This window comes from Crocodylus siamensis, chromosome 3 (assembly GCF_052110815.1).
Source record: "Crocodylus siamensis isolate JL-2025a chromosome 3, ASM5211081v1, whole genome shotgun sequence".
In the NCBI taxonomy this organism is placed as follows: Eukaryota; Metazoa; Chordata; order Crocodylia; family Crocodylidae; genus Crocodylus; species Crocodylus siamensis.
Genome location: NC_143397.1, coordinates 226,785,496 through 226,805,893, shown reverse-complemented (window position 1 = coordinate 226,805,893; position 20,398 = coordinate 226,785,496). Strand labels below are relative to the sequence as shown.

The 20,398-nt window shown below is 38.0% G+C and overlaps 1 protein-coding gene across 4 annotated transcripts in view; it reads right to left on the bottom strand.

Annotated features, from left to right (window-relative positions):
• Positions 1–464: 464 nt before the first annotated feature.
• The window catches only part of ZFPM2 (zinc finger protein, FOG family member 2), a 432,895-nt gene continuing 412,961 nt past the window's right edge, over positions 465–20,398 (bottom strand). For 3 of the 4 annotated variants that reach the window (XM_090040486.1, XM_090040487.1, XM_090040488.1), the window contains 3 exons: positions 10,380–10,586; positions 5,989–6,213; positions 465–3,938 (listed from right to left, as the gene is read on the bottom strand). In XM_090040486.1, the coding sequence (XP_089896612.1) occupies positions 1,447–3,938; positions 5,989–6,213; positions 10,380–10,586 (2,924 nt within the window). In that variant the 3' untranslated portion in view covers positions 465–1,446. The remainder of the gene's footprint in view (positions 3,939–5,988; positions 6,214–10,379; positions 10,587–20,398) is intronic. The other variant, XM_090040489.1, reaches the window with a different exon arrangement.

The following is a 20,398-nucleotide window of genomic DNA, read 5'->3' as shown; positions in this document are numbered from 1 at the left end:
AAATGTCCATTCCTAAATAGTGATTATTATGTATTAATCTTGACTGGGTAGTTTTTAAAATAAAAAGTTAGAAATGAGAGCATGTTGCTATTTATCTGAACAAAAATTGCTACTACTTTGCTTTCTTAGGGCAGTTAATGAGATAAAAAATAGAGAGTCACATTATCAGCTAGTGCAAAACAGTATAGCTTCATCAGCTTCAATGTGCTAAATACAGCCTTGATTCCTCAGTGAACTGTGTCTTCCTTAGCTCTAAAAACCTTCTTAGTTTTTACATCCGCTACTATAGACTTCAATCTTTTTATTCTTTCCTTTTAAACTGTTTAATGAGGTGTTTTCTTCCATTGCCAAATGTGCAATGCTAAAATGATCCCAACTTCTCCCTCGATTTTCAGGTGTTAACCCCTTTGCAAAACAAAAACAAGCAAACATACAAACAAAAAATTACTGCCAAACATCTCCATTGATCTGGAATTTTATTCCATCCATATACATGCATAGTAACAACATTTGTTGAGAAATTATTTCTATCAGAAGTAGAACATTATCTTTGTGATCACCAGTTGCAGTATTGCTACTCTTATATTTAAATATATCTTATATATGAATTAGATTCATACTTGCAGCATTGAGTTTAGGGTTTTGTTTTAGACTGTGCCTTTCAAAAGATAAAACTGATTGATATGACCTCATTACTTACAATACTGCTTCCAGTAATTTTGTTCATTCTTTATAAAGTATTGCATTTAACAGCAAAGGTTTAAAAACTGAGACAGAGATGCATCAGCAAAAGAAAATACAAGTACTATACAAGAAAAAAATTGCCATCTTCAGTTAACGTACGTTTCAGATTAAGAAAGTGGACAGAAACATATTGCTACATACAAATGCAAAGCCTAATGACTAAGTTACTGTATCTGCTAAAATATAAAGTGCAAATTGAGCCCAATTGTTCAAAAAAATTGAAATTTTAAGGCGAACTTTACAGCATAGTTGAAACTTTATTGCAAGTTATATTTTAGCATATACATATATCTGCAACGGCATATAAGAAAAAAATCAGGATACACAAGTGCTTTTGAAGCTATTTCTAAAATGCTTTTCTGTATTGTTTGTGACTATTTTCTTTAAAATCTACTATACAGTGCAAACCATATGTGCTACACAATAACTATACAATAACATTACAAATGACTTTAATATAAAGTTTTTAAATAAAAAATAACATAACTACAGCTATGAATACTGCTGGTAAAATAAATTAATATTTTTGAAAATGGCACCAATAATACACTTTACTAATGGACTGTAATGAAATTACACCTTTAAGTCTTCAACTCAGCAATAATGAATTATATCCTGATTGTCCAGATGTAATTCAAATAGCTTTTTTTAGACGGTGTGGAACAATATGTTAAACACGGGTACCAAATGCGACCGATTGTTTCATTTGACGTGTTCTGCTGCATGTGACGAGCAATAAAACTTCTTGTGAGTTATAAAGTTTGAAAGGTTGTTGAACTGGATGTCACACAGTCGGCAATATTTCCCACTGGTTGGAGCCTGGGTAGAACCATTCACACCTTTTGCTATACTAGACAACTGTTCCTCTGCTGTAGGAATGGCTGGAGAGACATTTTCATTTGTGGCTAAAGGATTCTCAGATATCCAAGATGGAGACTTGTGCCCATCTTCATGCTGAGGATTCTGGGAAATGTTCTCTTGCTGTGGATTGGTTGCAGGCCGTTCCTCCTGTTTTAGTCCACCATTAACTATTACCATGCCTCTGTTTTTTGGCAATAGTGGAAGAGACTCTTTCTTCTGCACAGCACACCCATTTGAAGGTGTTTGGCCTTTAGGAGATTCACTTTCTGTATTTGTGCTTTGATCTACATCAGTGTTATGAATGACAAGAGAACCAGAAATATAATCACTTGGCTTTATTCCATAGTATGGAGAAAGCTGATCTGCTCCTTTAGCTTTCTTTATTGCTCCAGGGTAAAGGCATTGTGGAAGAAACAAATGTTTGTTTTCTTCTTTTGTAGCAATAAGCTGGGCTGCTTCACTAAAGACTTTAAGTCCTTGAAGAGTTGCTAAGTGGGTAGAAAACAAGTTTCCATTGGGAGAGGTTTGTTTAGAATTTCCATTTTTCTCACATTTGATTATGCTTCTTTCATAACTGACATCAGGACTATTTCGTTCACTTTCTGGGTTTTGAAACACTTTGCTCTCAAGCTGTCCCATGTCACTGCGCTGATGTGCAGTGACAGGGCAAAAATTTTGCTTATGGGCCAGGTAGTTCTCTACCTTGTTAAAACTGATCTTGCATACTGTACATTCATGGTAGTCCAGCAGCCTTTTGGGAGAAGTGGATGTCCTCTCTGACTGTGATAAACATTTTTTGCTGAGATCAATTGGGACATCCATCTCTAGGCAAGAAACTGTGGAGTGTGAAGTGTCACACTTTGAAACTGGAACACATTTGTTAATGGACAGAGAAGTTTCAAGATGCTTTGAGACTATTCCTGGAAAGATATCACACCTTGGATGGTAACACTCTCCGAGACTTTCTGCTGATTCTTGAGTAGATGTACAAGGGTTTCCAAGATTAGCCACCTCAAGAAACCTCTGCTGAACCAGTGGTGGCCTTTGCTCTTGCTCTGGTAGGCACATCTCATACATCTTCCTTCGTTTACGTGTACGCATTGTTCTCTGCATGGCAGGCACTTTGCTGGAAGCAGATCTCTTCAGTGGAGGATCATGGCGCGTAGCACAATAATACTGCTTGTGGACCATGTATGTTTCATGTCTGCTGAAAGTAATATTACAGGCTTCACATGTGGTCTTATTCGGATCACTTTCCCCATCTACTAATGGAGTACTGGGGTTTTTCACATCAGAAGGTTTTCCATTCATCTTCTCATCACTATTGCTTGTAGTTGCCAGCTTCTTAGCCTGGGTTGAAAAATCTTTTTCATGACCTTTACTATTTGGCCCAATCAAATCTAAAACATTAGAGGAGTTTATGCAAGATGTCTGCAGAAGCTGATTCTCTGGGTCAGAAGTGTGAGGAGTAGTGCTTAGAATATTTAGAGAGCTTTGACCATTGTTGGGACTTACAGCCTCTGGCATTTTTTCAGGAACACTGGAAAAATCTGGTGACTTTGCCATCTGCTGCCATCGGCTGCTGCAGTAATGTTTTTTGTGTACTAAATAGTTGTCCAAATTATTGAATGTTATGTTACATTCAAAACAGGTAGCCCCTTTTGGCATCAATGGACTGTAAATAACAGGAGGATAGTTGCTACTTCCATGCCTCAGTCTTCGATGGACCAGTTCAGACATTTTGGCTAAGATCTCTGAAGCCTGAGGAACCACTGTGATATCCTGGGGAAAAGCAAACTGAGAAAGAAAAGGTCCCATTGGGAAAGAAGGGCCAATATTAGGCTGAACTGGGGATGAAGCAAGTCTTGGGCTAGATGGTTCAGATTTTATTTTAGTATATGAAAAGCTCTGTTTATTTGTTACAGGCTGTGCTTCTGGCCTCTGGTTTGCAAGGAAAAGCGGAGTCTTTTTTTCACATTTGTCAAGCTCAGTGTCAGAACTTGCATCTTTAGTTTGCATTGTCTTTTGGCTTGGGGGAACTTCATTTCTGTTCAACAGGTCTGTTGCTGGTTGTAAAGTTTCTTCATTACCACTTGGAGAGTGTTCAATGTCACTTTCTCGCTGTAGCTTGTTGCCAGAGATGTGTAGCTCCTGGTGCTGCAGCAGCTCTCTCTGAGTTTGGAAGCCAAAATGGCAATGATTGCATCTAAAGGCAGCTTGAGTAAGATGTGAGAACAGGTGCTGATGAAAGTTAATCACTGAATCTGCAGTGTAGGTACAAACTGTGCATTTCAAACTTGCGCCAGGTGGGAGAAATTCTTCCATTTTTACTCCTGTTGAAAAGATAAATAAAACAACATTTAAAGTGATCACTTTCCCCTCATAAAGCATACCACAAAAACAAAAACCAACCAACCACACCGAGACACATATAGGAACAAATCAGTTTCTTCTAGTGAAAATGTATGTACATTTTTACCAACTCTGTTAATGGATGAATCGGTTCAAAATCGCTTTTCTCTACTCTGCTATAAAAAAGGTTCCTAAAGTGATCCACTCTGACTATATATACTCCAAAATGGCTCCATTTCCATATTGAATTCAGCATTTCAAATAAGAAATGGAAAGCACTCAAGAATGCCCTAATTAATGAAGGCAAAAACAGGGAAAGGATAAAAATAGACTGAACTTTCTATAATTCAAGTTTAGAAATGACAGTTTCAGCTTGGAAGAAAACCTAGTCCTCCTTTATGGAACACTATGTTATGAAATCCCAAAATATACAAGGATATAGACACAGATTTCAAGAAGCTCAGGGGTACATATTTTCTGTTCTTTGAACAGAAGGATATCTTAAGACAAAGTCCGTGTGACATAGGACTCAGACTGAATGAGGAGCAGTAAGTCAGAAACAGAAAGCAGGCAGCAGCACATGTCTAGCAATTTGCATCACTGATGGCCAGTTGCCTGCTTGCATGAGGTCAACTGCTTATCTGGGAAAGAAAACCTCAAATCAAAAGCAGTATGAGAACAGTAGCATATTTGAACCTATCTTTGGTGAGAATGTAAATGTGATTAAGTGTGTCCTGAAGCTAAAAGGGCCAATGACACTTTGAACAAGCTTTAGTTAAAGTGCACTTGCTGCCATTTTTCAGTACAGAGACACTGATACATGTGATGGTGGAATCTGCCAGATTGTGGTAATTACCTGCTCCGATGTGCTGTAATTACAGCATGTCAGAATAGCCTCCCTGTGCATCTATAGGTGTCCTAAGAGCTCTGTAGTGACATTTTAATTTGGACTATAGTGACTCATACTTTCAGAAATGGAGGGCACTGCTTCAAGCTTGGTGTTGATCAGGTTGCTATATGGTAATTGTATATGTGGGGTTTTTCCAGGACATGACCTCCTCCCACCCCCAAATGCAGGTGTCTTTTGAAAACCCCAGGTGCAACTCAGTACCTAAGCTGCATTAGACCAGGTCATCCTCCTGTGAAACTATAAAATGTACATAATCCTTTTCTAACCTCCACAAAACTAATGAGATCCGCTGGGAGTCCTGGAGTATACAAGTCACCTGCCCAGACACAAGCAACTGCTGCCTTCACCAGACAGCCAAGTTACTCACCCCTGCTTGCAAGTGTAGCCTTACCCAAACAAAAAAACTTTGTAGGTCTTGCAGGAAATCCAAAAATAAGCATTCTGTGTATTTACTACTGATTTCCCCAAAGTAATAACTTGTACAGATCAAACAAAATTTTAACAGAACATGCACAGGACCTTTAAGTGGATCATTTTTCCCTGCTAGATTTCACTTTTCTAATTACAGATGTCTGAGCTGCTCCTTCTACAAATGGAGAAGTAATATCCCCATGTTATAAGAAGGGAAACTAAGGTTTGGAGATTGTGGCATGGACCAAGAGTATGGTGATAGTCAGTGTCAGGCTTGGCATAACAATACAGATATTCTGAATTCCTACCTTATGGTTTAACTAACTTAACCTGTCAAAGGGCCAAGTGACAGCTGCTTAAATACCTCAAGCAACTTAAAGACTGTATGTGGGCAGGGGCTGGACAGGATGACCTTCTAGCTCTCTCCCAGCTCTATGATTCTAAGCCAGACCAATGAACAAACAGTGACTTGGATTTCTGTAAATCCAGGGTTCAGAAAAGGCAGTACTAGTAGGTTAGAACAGTGACACAGGTAGATGAGAGATGTATGGACTATAACATAGGCCAGAAAGGAAAGACATTTCAAGAGTACACACTTCCTGCTTTTGAAATACTTTTTTTAAGTGTAAAAATTCACTGAAGATGATGAAAATTGTAGTGGTTAATATTTAAGGAATAGCTAGATTTAGGGGGGAATGTATGACACTTACCACTGTGAGAATTTAGGTGAATTTCCAGCGCTCTTGCATTAGAAAAACTTTTGGTGCACTGTGGAAAGGGGCAGATACTGGATATCTGATGAGCACTATCTTCATTTTCCTCTGACAGCTGTGTCCCCTCTCTTTGCCTCCCACTGCAGTAGTACATGAGATGGGCCTGCAAATTCCGCTCACTTCGATACCAAATGCCACAGGATTTGCATGGGAATATATCCTCTATGAGCAAATATAACCAGGTGCAGGTTAGCCACAGTGCATTCAGTTCCAACCAATTAACACAGCAGGCTTAATTCCTTTAACTTTGCTATCAAATAAATATTTATTTATTAAATAGTGCATCTATGGGTTTATTAAGATGTATGCAAGTTAGAGATCCAGCAAGAATGACAATGTCTTTGTTTAACAGGGTAAAATCAATTAATAAAATGGTGAATTTTTATAAATATACTTCCAGAAGATTTTACCACTCCCAAATCTACTTTTGGGGTAGAAATGCATATCAAATTTAAGTATTACCCTCTGTTATACAAAATATCACCATGAAAAAAATATATTAATCTATGCCTTAGAATCATGTGCTTGCTTTTTTTTTTTTTTCACATGCATCAAGCTTTGCAGCAGCAGGCCCTCACTGCAAAATGTGTGCTCTAATTCAACCACAATTTTATTAGCCTGTGGAAAGGTGTCACTAGGTAAAATTCTGTTGCCTGGGATAGGCATGAAGTTAAACTAGATGATCATAATGGTCCCTGGTGGTCATAAAACATGAATTCGGTACTTATCACTCTAACCCACAAGCTCATGCTTTTTTGTTCCCTGGATTCTTGTTATTACTAATATTAGGAGTTAAATTTTCTAATGTACAGTGCCCTCTTATTGTTGGTTAATCCTTATTGTTCCACTTTCTACCATGCAAAAGAGATATTTCTAGGAATAATATTTTATAATTATGCTTTGCCTGTCATCCCAATGGATTCTGCAGTATGCAATATGCGGCATCGCTGAAGTAGAACCACTACTGATTGGAAGCCAGCAACCAACTGGTTGCACAGCATGTTTCCCAATAACAGAGAAGAAGTTATTTTGACCAAATAGACTGAGTTAATCCTTTACACTCTTAAGAAAACTGACTTGGAATCTTTAATGTTTACACATAGCAGATAGGGCCTTCGGTTTTCAACATCCTGGTAGAAAGACCTCCACAATATGCATTCTGTTTATATATCTCAGAAAGACGAAACACATACTTGATCTTGGTGTGAGCTGAACCTACTGTTAGCAGTTAGGCTGGGGTGAAATTCTGACCTTATGGAACCCCCATTTACCTCCATAAAGCCAGGATTTTTGCCCTATATAGTTTAAAGCTGAGATTAGGGTCAACATTTTCAAAACATCAGTGATTTTGGTTGGCTCAGTCTGCGGGCACAACATGCTTAATTAGACTTGATTTTCAGAGAGATACTGCTTTAAAGGCTGACTCCAAAAACAGACTCCTTTGAAATCTTGGCCTTAGACTCTTAAGACATCTGGAGTTTACAGTCTATTTGTCATTATTTGTGTTAACTATATTTAGCTTTAAACATTGATTTCAATGCGACTACTTGAGAAGCAAGGTATTTCTCAGTGTGAGTAAGGGCACCATAATCTAATTCATGGAAAAGGACAATTAACTCCTTGTTTCATGAGCAGATGCCTCTGTAGGGGCAATCTAAATTTGCATTCCTTACTGTGCTGCCATTATGCATTGCAAATGCTTGTCTGCTTTTCTGTGCATGATCACCGTAGTCTCTTTCAGCACTATCGGTTTCTGTGCTCCTCTTTCCTATAGAATAACTGTGACTTATTTAAATAGGATACAGATATTTTAACAAACCCTGATATTAAAAACATTTTACCAGAGGTGAGAGAAATTTGGAATTTCATTCCTGTGTGAAAGCTGACATTTCAACATTTGTTTTGTCTTGAAAAAGAACCAAAAGCAGAAAGGCTAAAGTTTACCATAGAATAGAATTTCCCTGCCCTTTCCCCCCAAATCCAAAAAAGGGATTCAGAAATACTGAAACAAGTTTTTAGAATTTTTTTTTTAGAATAAAAAATGAAATATGTCTACATTTTCAGATCAGCTATGTTTTACTTTGATTGGCTACACTGCATTTCTCATATCTTATGGAAGGTGTATTCCAGCTCCAATTATGTACCCAATTACATGATTCCCATAATACACCACGCAGAGGAAATGCATTGTGATAGATGCATTTTGTTATAAGAGATGCAACTGTCTAGGTGGAGTACTTCATAAAAGAGAATAAATTGGAGCTATGGGAATGTCTACATAGCTGAAGGCGGCCCCATTCAACATTGCCCAGTGTAGTCTGGGTATGCTCACTCCCAAAATGGAAGCAGCATTAGATGTGTTCACAGGACGAATCTCCCAAGCTGCCTGAAGGCATATCCATTGCTTCCAGTTTAGGAGCTAGTACATATAGAGCTATATCACCAATCTCTGCGTGGTACTGTTTTGCACTGTGTAGACATACCTTAAAATTCCCAAAAGGTAATATGCCACTGGCAAAAGCAGTTTACTATATATTTTTTTTTTAACTGATTCAAAATGAATTTGGGGGGAACTCACTACTAACTTAAAAATATATATATATTTTCCTCTGCATTGAAACAGGTTAAATGACACATTTTACTTTGATTTTCCTGACAGAAAATTGAAATAACTTGGCAAAATCAAAATTTTCCTCTAAAAAAAATCTATTTTGTGTAAACTACACTTTCCTTCAGAAAATTATTCTGACTGAAAATTCCCAAGCAGCAGTAATTTATAGCATTTTTAATAAGAATCCTAACTCACAATCATCCATTTCCAGGACAAAGATGACCTTGCTTTGTTTTCCTTGATCTTTTAGCATGTTACTGCTACTGCCCTCTTTTCAAGGGGCATTTTTTTAGTATGTTATTTCCTTTAGAAATATGTTCAAAATAAATTTATGGCTAGTATAATTGCTGTCATACACAGTAAACAACAAAAAAGAAAAAAAGATTATTAACAAAAACACTTTAATTAGGCCTGAAGAAACAGCATTGAATGTGCTTGGACTGCTCAAGAGTCAGGTACTACGTAACCTAGATCAGGGTGGCAGTAGCTGGACCTACACAATATTGGTTCATCCAGCCCTGAAATATCGAGTTCAGTTTTCTTATTGTGGGCTGTCAGTTCTTTATTACACAGTATTTGTAAACCACAAATAGCACACAGAAGTGCTACAACAAGGGGGCAGAAAGGATTGATTTGGCAAGAAAGAGCTAAACATGTGTAAAGGCTTAAGTGACTGAGAAGGAACTTGATACCAGCTACCAAATATCTAAATGGTGTCGAGAGGGAGAGGATGAGGAACCAGGGTTTTACAAGGGGCAGAAACAGCCCCTAAGTTGAAATGTCCCAATTCAGGAAAGTCCTTAGAACTCTTTGCATCATTCCCTATTCAGGACAGTATAAAGCAGATACTTAAGCTTAAACATATGCTTAGGTTTTATCAATGCATTAAATGTATGTGTAAGCACCCTTCATTATCAGAGTTATATTAATAAACTGAGGTTATGCTAAGGAAAATTTTCCTAGCAATGCACTCGACTGCAGTGGTGCCTGACCTTCTCAGCCCACTGGCTGGATGAGCAGTGCTAGATCAATCCACTGGCCAGATCTGGAGCACAGTGCAGCTATGTGGGAATGGCCTGGCAGGGGTTCAATTGTGCACAGCTGCATTGGTTCTGGCGAGGCTGTTTCTGCATGGCTGCATCAAACCCTGGTGCAATCCAGTTCTGTGGGAACGGGGCCCAATCCCTCTGTGCAGGGTCAGTTCAGCTGGGGCTGATACAGCCACGTGGGGCTTGGAAATTTAGTGGAGGGGGAGCAGTGACAGTGGTAATTGCTACTGCTCCCCCACCACCAAAGTTTTGGGCCTTCCAGAGAGACCCGTAGATCAGATTCCCTGGCTCCATTAGCCAGTTTTGTCCCACGGACCAGGGGTTGGACACCCCTGCTGTAATGCATTTCAAAGCAGCCTCTAACATGAAGTGCCAGAAATATAAAATTAAACTGGATAAATGTTAGAAACTACACTGTAAGGAACTATCCTGTACTGATGGGAGGAGGGTGGACATGCAAGCTAACAGGCGTTTCATGTTTTAGAGTTTTTATGACTCTCTAAGTCTGCCAGTTGTGGGAACAAATTTACAAAGCTTATATACGAGGGAGGGTCAAAAACTCCAGGTGAGGTTGCTACAGAGCAGAGTTACCATGCCAGTTGTTCAAATGTATTTCTGCTGCTTCACAACAACAGACACAAAACCATAGTAGAGTACTCAGCACTTACTGTTCACAATAGCTGTAGGTAAAATAGATGCCATAGCAGCTTGCTGAGGGAGCAACTGTATTGAATCCAGCAGACGTGCAGGATACATCCCTTCTGTAAGAGTCATCTGACTGGCAGCTTGTAGCCTCGAGTCAAAATCTACAACAAAGGCAATTAGCTCTTCACCCTCAGAGATGGCCTTGGTCGTGGTACACCACAGCTGTCCCCCTACACGAAAAATGAAAACAGAATGATTTAATTGGGAACACAGATCTCCAGAAGAACTTAACACTTGGGTACTGCATCTTTACGCTTTCTTCTACCTGGAGAGGGTTACTTGTGGGGAGGAGGCAAAAAACTGTTTATATTTTGTTGTGACAGTTTTTTGTTTTATTTCACATGCCCCATCCCTAGCAGAATTAAAAACAAACAACTGTAAAGAAGAAATCAAATTTCCTCATAAGGTCGTTTTCCCTCTTTATGTTTGCCACCATCCTTCTCTGAAAAATCTTTCCTTATGTAATATTCTTCATAACATGACTGTTTTATCTCTTCTTACACTGACTGAACTTCCTGAAAAGAAGATATGCCAAAGATCTGTTTCATAAAGGCTTATTCAAATAAAGGTTTGTTTAAAAGCAGGAGGAGGAGGGAGAAACTTTCATCAAACAGTAAGATACACTATAGCTCTGTGCTGCAAATGTCACGTGCAGTGCATTAAAAAGAAAATTAACTATGCGAGTACATCTACTAATGTATTTGAATGCGATAGTGAATGCTCATTTATTTAACATGTTTAGACAGGCAAAGCACTTACATTGTGTTATCTACACTCTCAGGCCTAGATACATATCCAATATAGTTATGCCTGAAATAATGTTGCATACTTTATATGTTATAAAGCTTTTTTTCCCCCAGGTTTTGTATATATAGCAAAATCTATATGTTGTATTCATTAAGCAAGCAAAAACTGTACTCATTTTGATAAGTAATATTGCTGTGTTTATCTTTCAGCATAACTGCCTTTTCAACTGCACTTCATTTTTTTCCCCTCAAAGAGATTATAGTTTTAAAACAACTTGTTGCTAAAATCTGGTGGAGGAGATAACAACAGTGTATGATATGCCACAGCTAAATGGAAGAATTAGGACATTGTTTTAGAGAAATCTTGGACAATTAATTAAACCAGTCTATTAGCTTTCAAAGATGAGCAAACAAAACAGCATCAGTGACAATGTGTTTCAGTGGAAAAATAAAGCTGAGCTTCCAGACCTCAAAGTGGTGTAAAAGTTTCAAAGCAGGAAAGTGTCTTTACATTCACCCCTTGGCTTTGCAGCAGGTTTAGGTAGCTACACAGTTTACCAATTGTCGCTTGAAATAGGACATTATGGTTTGTAATCCAGAGCAAGGACACTAAACAATGGAAAACCAAGCAATTATTTCTAAACACTAAGAAGATGAAAAGCAGAGACAGCATCATGATTGTCTCTTCAAATCCAGAATCCTTATGACCAATTAAGAATTTGAACATTCAGAGAAATGGCTGGCTTATCTCATACTGGTGTAAATCCAGTGATGTCACTGGTGTTGAACCATTTTACAACTGGGTGAAGTGAACCAGGCCAGAGTATGCTCTATTTTCTCACACACCACATGTACCTTTAAAAAAAGTCTAGTTGCTGGAAATTGGAGTGTTCATTGTGTGCAAGAAATATGGTAAGAGCAGTTTCTGCTGGTTGCTGAAAAAAGTGAAAGTAAAGTCTGCCCGTGATGTACAGGGAGCAGAATGATGAACAGGCTTAGCTCCCTAGTTCTGCTACTCAGTTACTTACTACAAGGAAATATCTTGCTATACTGTGTTTTCCTTTAATAAACAAAGTGCATATCTTTTTCCATGGTGCACTGTACATGAGAAAATAAAATATTTAGTCAGGCTCATAGATATAACATTTGTGATCTGGAGAAGTTACAGTTAGACTATCTAGCATCCAGCTACCCTGTTTTATAGACACAATATAAACGTTACTGGTGAAAGAAGCATGGCTTTCCTTTTGTTTCATCACACTTCTGTTTTATTCTTATCTACACAGGAAATCTGTAATATAATGGAAAAAACCAGGGTACTATTAATACAGTGTACCTTTAATACAGCATAAGATTTTGCATGGTAGTCTTATTATGACATGCATTTCTTATGAAAATAAAGATTCACCACAATAAATTAACCAACTGTGACATTCTTTCCCCAGCAGATATCTCATCATGTTGTATCCCTGGGGAAAAAGAAAACTGCAGTTGATTACAAGGTCTCCAGCTGTAATCAGTCTGGATCAAACTCCTTGCATGCCCTACTAAAAGGCTGTCTCAGTATCCTTGCGTCAGGACTCTTTAAAGCTATTAGGGTTCTGGCCGAAGGATTAGACCATTATTTCTGCAGTTATCCTTTCATTTCCTTATTGGAAAAAGGATGTTTAAGAAATCAATTTTGATGGGCAGCAGTGAATGGGTGTATATAAGTAGTTTATTCTCAGTATTTTGCCTTTAAGGTATAGCCCCATATTGTAGACACACTCCTAGGCATGCAGAAAGTGTCATACAGCTTACTTTCCCTTAGAACGAAATTCTTTTGCTTTGCTGTACTTTTCCTCTATAGGGATGTGGTGTTCCCCACTTGGCTTGTATTTCTTGCCTATGGATAGCTACAGATAGTGGGTGGGCCAGAACAGGTCTCTCTTGAACTGCCCAGGGCTATAGCATGTGAACAGTCCCTTGTGCCATGATTGCAAACATGCTGACCTTTATGAGGGCTGTGAAAATAGAGATGGAGAAACCACCTTGTTTCCTTTCTTCTACTTCATACTTTTATACACTTGCAATGATCGCAGTCCAGTCTTCAAATACCTGTAGGGCATTTATAGAGAGGATGGAGCTGGACTTTTCTCTGTGGCTGTAGGGAACAGGACTAGGAGTAATGGCTTCAAGCTGCAGCAGAGGAAATTTAGGTTGGAGATTACAAGGAACTTCCTGATTATGGGTAGTCAAGCGTTGGAATAGCTTAGCTAGAGAGGTTGTGGAACCTCCATCCCTGGAAATGTTTAAGAGGACAGCCACTTGGCTGGGATGGTTTAGTCCAGGACAATCCTGCATTGAATAGGGGGCTTGACTAGATGATCTTGTGAGGTCCCTTCTAGCTCTACTTTCCTATGATCTGGGGTTTGGCAGAGACAAGAGGTCTGTATTATCATAATTCAAAGAAGCTCAAGTTGAGGACTCCACTGCTATAGATGTTATAGAAACACAAAATAGGATGATTGATCTCTGTCCCAAAGAGCTTGCAATTTAAGTTTAAGACAAAAGACAGCAGATAGCAATAGACAGACAATGAGGAGAAGGAGAAAATGAGATGATATTGATCAGCATGACAGGCAGGGACCTTGACCTATCAGCAGCCTTATCATGGCCAAGATTTCTGTACACAGCACAGCTTTAGGGAAGGGTTTGAGGAGGGAAACAGTAAGACAGCTTTGCAAATATTTGTAGGGAGCTTTTCCCATGTGTTAGGAACAATGGAGGAGAGAGTAGGCAGGTGTTTGAAACATACTTAGGTGGATTTACAGTGCTCAATTACAGTCAGACCTTGTGCTGGTACAAGTCAATATGGATAGGTTAAGGTTAACAGGCCTATGTGATATTGTGCCAAATGGTAGGAATATTTTGCTTAAACAATTTTTTTTGTCAAAAAATGCTATTTATTTGAAATCAAAACTTCTAGAGACATGTACTAGTTTAGAGGAGGCTTTCACTGGGAAAGTCTCCTTTAGTCCAAAACAAGCTGCTGGAGCAAAGCCGACATCTCCCAGCCTCTGCTCCCAGAATGGGGTTAGAACCCCAGCCTCACCTGGGCAAGGGCCGCAGCCTGGGAAAAAGGCATGCAGCTGGTGCAGGAAGTACCACATCAGGCATCAACAGGAACACCCGAGTAGAAAGGGGTGGGGTGTAGGGGAGGAGAAGACCCACGGAAGATCTGTAGATAGTGACATATACCAGTCTCAGTCATCTCCCTCGCAAATCAGGTACCGCCTTCTGATACTTTTCTCATGGTTACACCAAGTCATGGTGAGTGAGATTTGAGAATAAGAGAGTGAGACATCCACTGAGTGTGTGGCACACAGGCCCCATTCTGATGTAGTTGCTCAGCTAGGGTCCCTCTACAGTGGGAGATATGAATCCATGCTCTAAATCAGGCAGAAGAGGGATATGAATGAATATCTTCTACAAGGGTTAGTCAAAAGTAAAGCCTCCTAATTTTTATCTCCTAAATAAATCATGGCCATGGAGGGTGTTCTTGACTTCTTTCGTACCCAGATCTAGATTTGATCCAGAGGTTCCTGGAACTGAAAGTAAGATTTATAAGCCCATAAAATGATAGCAATGAAATCAATCAAAGAAGATACAATACACAGGCATTATGTAACAATATTAGTGAAGGCTTAAGTATTTATCTCACTTCTTTATTAGATCACATTGCAAAGAATTAGGAAAGCTTAGTTAATCAAAACAAGTTGGGTAAGTTGAAGAATATCATATTGTGCAAACTGGAGCAAAATAAATACATTCCAATTGCATGGCATGATTTCTTTATCAAATGACATCAGGCACTGAAGCAGCTATCTGATACCTTCATAGCTTCCACCAAATGGAAAACTTATTTTAAGATTCTGTTTTTGGTGTCTCTTATATTAGAAAATACAAGCAACAATTTTACCTAAAAATAAAAGACTGAGTAAAACAAGTCCTATGGAGAGGGAAAAGTAAGGCCCTGATGTTTCTGAAAAACTGTGGACTCACTGTTCTTTGTAATGTTTATGATCAAGATTCTTAGGCAAACAGATCTGGTTCCTAACAGGAAGCATATAAATCATACTCATAATTGCTGTCAAAACTGCAGTGAAGTGTACTGCAAGTTTCGATAATAAAGAATAGAGTCACAGTTCAAACTTGATTACATTTTGGAAATTCATGCTGCTCTTACAAGAATCAGTGGCCTTAAATATCTTCCTCTCCTGCCAAATTTTTCACTTGCACTTTTTATTATTTATGAAATCAGTGTCTGCACAATGTCATGCAGACCTCTGCTGATAAACTCTAATTAAGATTAAGACAAGCCTTTTGGAAAGGATCCCATCATTAGCAAACATGATAAACACAAAAATACTCCCTACTTGTCAACCAGGAGCAATTCAGTAACCTAACAGTATTATCTGTTGCTAGGCTACAGAGCTGACAAAGCTTCAATTATATTGTACAGCCATACCTATGGAGTACAGTATAAGCAAAATGTATCTAGTATAAAAGCATTTAACTTCATCCATGCTATCTGCAATTCATGGATTTTTCAATGGCAAAAATCAGGTTAATAATTACGTAGTATGTTGGAAAAATCTCTGCGATGTGTTATGTTTGCACAATTTTTTTCTAATTTATCTGTATGATTGATAGACATTTGCTTTGTAAAAATAATAAAATGCAAGCAATGGGAAACTGTAAACCACTAGCAGACTACATCTGGGCTCATCAAGATATGAAACCAAGCTTAGTATTAAAAAATATAATAAGTTGAAGCAATTAAGTCACATTTAGATGTGGTAATACTCTACCTTCAGTATACAGGAGCACAGGGAGCACTGAGAAGATGGATACATATATTGTCTATAACTTTATTTTATGTAAGATGCACATCTAAGCATACAACAGAAACCAGCTTGATTTTTTTCAACGACTTCATCATTTTCTTTCCCTATAACAATGAAGTCCATTTATGGATTTTATAAATAATTCAGGCTTTATTTACTGTCTTTTGTATCAATGATTTGCTCTTAAGGGTAACTTTAAAATGACAGGGCTATATGGTGCCACTGATTTATTTTTTTTAAACAGAGATCCCCATTGACTCTCATCGGGGAGTTCTGCCTAAATCGATGGCACCATAACTCCTTTGATTAAGTAACTGTTGCTCTTAATAGAACTGACTTTAAGAAACAAGTTACTAAAAATAATTTAACTTCCCTTTTAACACAAAAGGCAATGGCTAAATGCAATGGAGTAATGGTTTCATGGAATTCAGTTCTTTTTTTAGACAGAAACAGCTCCATCATGACAGTGCAGTTATCTTAACCCATTTGAAAAAGAACTGCATTACAATATACACATAGGTACCATATTCCCCCTAAAGTATGAATAAAACTTTGTTTGCTGAACCACTTGAGTCTGGATTTTTGACACATCACATTTGTATATCTTTTGTTGAAGCTTAGGAAATGATTTCTGTGGAACCCAATTTTCATATTTAAATAGTCTCAGTGTTTGAATGTACATTTGTGCCACTGAGTCCTAAAATGCTGCTTTGGCTGCAGATATTTTGTGCTTAGTGCTTTTCATTGTATTACTGTAACAGCATAAGAGTCCATTTCCTGTATGCATATCTTTTTGTAAAGAAGGGTCAGAAGACTATCAGAATTCATTTAATCAACAGATTGTATTAGTTTATGGGCCATAATTACTTCCAGGTAAATCAACTGAATGAAACCTTCACTTTCTTTGAATAAAATGTTCCTATTTCACAAAATAGACATTTTTATTTTGCCATTAGTCCTGAGGAAGAAAAGTTTGTTTATTTTATGCCATCCCTCCTTTGTCTTTTATTTTAATTATTTGAAGGGAATTGCAAATCCACAATAGGACCCAGTCTACACATTTGGGTTCCCCCCTAGAGGTTCCAAGCATTCAGAATAATTTTCTATACTAATGAATGCCCCCATTTCAGTGCAGCACAAGTTACTGGCTAGATCTCTAATTTCCGACGTTAACAGAGAACATATATCTATACGTAGACACATTGTTTAATAAAAAAAATAATGAATTCAAATCCAATACTGTTGAAATTCTTGACAGTAGAGTAGTGCAAGGAATAGAACTTATAAATTATGTGTGCCCCTTCTTTGAAAAATGCTTTGGAGGTTTCTTTGTGCATTGGCAAATACAGTAGGAATATGAGGTATTGTGTGGATCCTCCTGCACAGCACCTGATAAAAGAATAAAGAGCTGTGACATATTCTTAAAACAATAGAGGAATTAAAGAGAAACAATGGGCCAGCTGCTTCATTAATACAATCAAAAGAGAGCCCAGCACAGAGGAGTCCAGATAATTAAGCACTACTCTTTTAGACTACTCTATAATAAAATTGCTTAAAATTTTATTAACTACTTCATAGTTGTTAGATAGATCTATGTACTTGTTTATTTAGGTTGATTAATGCCTTTTCAGTATTTTTCAACATGCCAACTCATGGTTCATACAAGTTTTTGAATAAAATAATGTAAGAATAACAGATATGGATCTATAGTATACACAGCAATAAATCAAAAGCATTTTCTGAACAGTTTTTCCTCTTGCTAAATAATTCTCAACATTTTTCACTTGGATACACAAACTGGATAGTTTGCAGGACATTTTTTGCTATCCGTGTATTGCCAGAATTCCAAATATTGCTGCTTAGAGCATCTCAACAGCTAGCCGCGTGCACTCAGACTTCTCAAACAATTATACACATATTTACAGTGTTACATTAAGATTAATGAAATGGTTTCCCAGGATGCTCTATAATTTTTTCTTGTTTACTGATCAAAGGAGATTGTCAAATAACACTTGCCCTTAATATTGACTTAGCTACTACATATTATAACTGCAAGGTATTGATTGCATAAAATGTAAAGTTGATAATGTAAAACAATACGGTGCAAAAGCAACTTCATTTAGCTCTTGAATTTCTATACTTCAGCTTGGGAAAAAATTTGAAACCAGATTTTTTTTTAAACTTACAGTTTAAAAATATGTGCTGCAAGAATGTTGCAAAATAAAGGAAAAATACCACGATATTTTGTGCACTGAAATATTAGACTCACTTAAATTACTGGTCAGTTTTGAAGGCAGTGATTTTTTAGACCAAGGAACAAGATGCCTGACTGGAAAGAAAGAAGAAAATTCTCTCTCAAGAGATCTGGGACCTGTTTCCACATCCTGGTCAATGTGAGTTTTAACATGGACTTCAGTGTCAATAGGAATGGTTCCCCTAGTCAGATGGTGAAGTAGCAACAATTTTTGTTTGAGCAAAGTATTTTTTTATTTTAAAAAGCTGACACAGACTATATAGTTGTTCTTCTGAATACAACTTTTTATACAGCTTTGGGCATACTTAAGAAAATTTCCACAAGTGAAGCACTTTAGAGCAGGTAGAAAAAAATTTCTATTCTGTGTATAGTGTGGTTACATCAGTTACAATCCTTTAGCAGCTCTCTTTAATTAATCTTGACATGAGCATATGAAGCTGAACTTCAGCTAAGCTACAAGGCCCTAAAAGGGACTAGTTGTATGCATCAAGAAAAATTGTTTTTTTACTTGTTTTTCATGAATTTGAGGATTTGCATTGATTTCCTTCAAATAAACACTTGAGTGTAAAAATTACAAACCACATCTGTGCTCAAAAAATATTCACAGGAAAATAATGTGGTACTTTCACTTGCCATACCCTGCCCCCATTCCCAATTGAGCTGTGATAGCTTATTTACCACAGGGAGAGACAGTTAAACCCATCTATCTTTCTTCTGGGATCCTTGTTCAAATCCTGCACTAATCAGAATGAGTATGTATCTATTAGATGTCTGTAAAAAGTCTTAGGTGAAATCAGTTCCTGGTGGACAAGAGTCCAAAGCATAAACCTTTAAATATTTGACACAACTGGAAAGAACTGAAGCCCTGCCACAAATGCTAAATGTTTTACTTCCTTAATTCAGCGTAAACTCTCAGGACGGAGCTGCTAGAATTCTTTCACAACTTCAGCAACTATTTTTTTCTCAGTGTGTTGCATTCATATTCCTTTACTTTATATTCCAGGATACCCCTTTTCTTAGCCCGTTATACCCAGCTGAGGCCCCATTCTAAAAGGAATTTATAAATATTTATGAAAAATGATGCAAGATGGAATAAACTGCTGCTGCTGAAGCCCAGTAACATTACCAGTCCCCCCTAACAGATTAGTCCCCCCCGCAATGCAGCAACCCCTCCATCTCTTGACCTTTTACAGCACCAAGCAAATCAAGTCCCTCAACAAACTTTCCTAGGAGGAAATTTGAAAAGGTCAGAAGAGCCTCCCTGAAAATGGCTCAGTGGCCTTTGTGAGGACACTGGAGCTTAGAGAGAGACCAGCTAATGAACTCCACTGTCCTAAGGCAAGATTTTGGGTACACACACTTCCTGCTTCTCTGTTAGCAATGCCACAAGCCAGCCATTCCCAGCCTTAACAAATGCAATGATACAAGCAGCCAGACTTTCTACTGTTCTGTGGAAATTGCTATTTGTGGGAGACGTGAAAGAGGCAGTGTGCATTGTCTCCTTGGCATACAAACAGTTATGTACTGCAGGGAAATCAACATGCACTATAATTTAACAATGGACTTTCTGCTGTTTGGCACCCTCTTCTCTTGCACAGTTGTAGAGTGAATGGGGCAGTCTCTTGAGTGGGAGGAGATATTATGTAGGGCAAGAAGGCCCCTCATCTTGAGCTGTTGGCAGAATAATTCAAAAAGGAAATTTGACAAGGACAAGCAAGTGCAAAGTCCTGCATTTAGGATGGAATAACTGCACATACAAATACAATCTAAGGAATGATTCGCTAGGCTGCAGTATTGCAGAGAAGGATTAGGCTGGACTAGATGACTTTATGAGGGCCCTTCCAGCCCTAATTTCCTATGAGTCTATAATTTGTATTTTCTTAAAGGTACCAAGCAAATAGAGGGGCATCAGGGACAGTATTTTACAGATGTGGAAAAATGAAGAGATAAACAACTATATAATAGGCTAGGAGCCTAGGATACCTTTTTTTTAGGTGGGGGGAGGAAGGGTGGTGAATATGAGAGCTCAGTGGGGATTGGCTTAATGGCTTAAAGTTAAGCATGTACCATCATTTTGAGGACTGGAACACGAG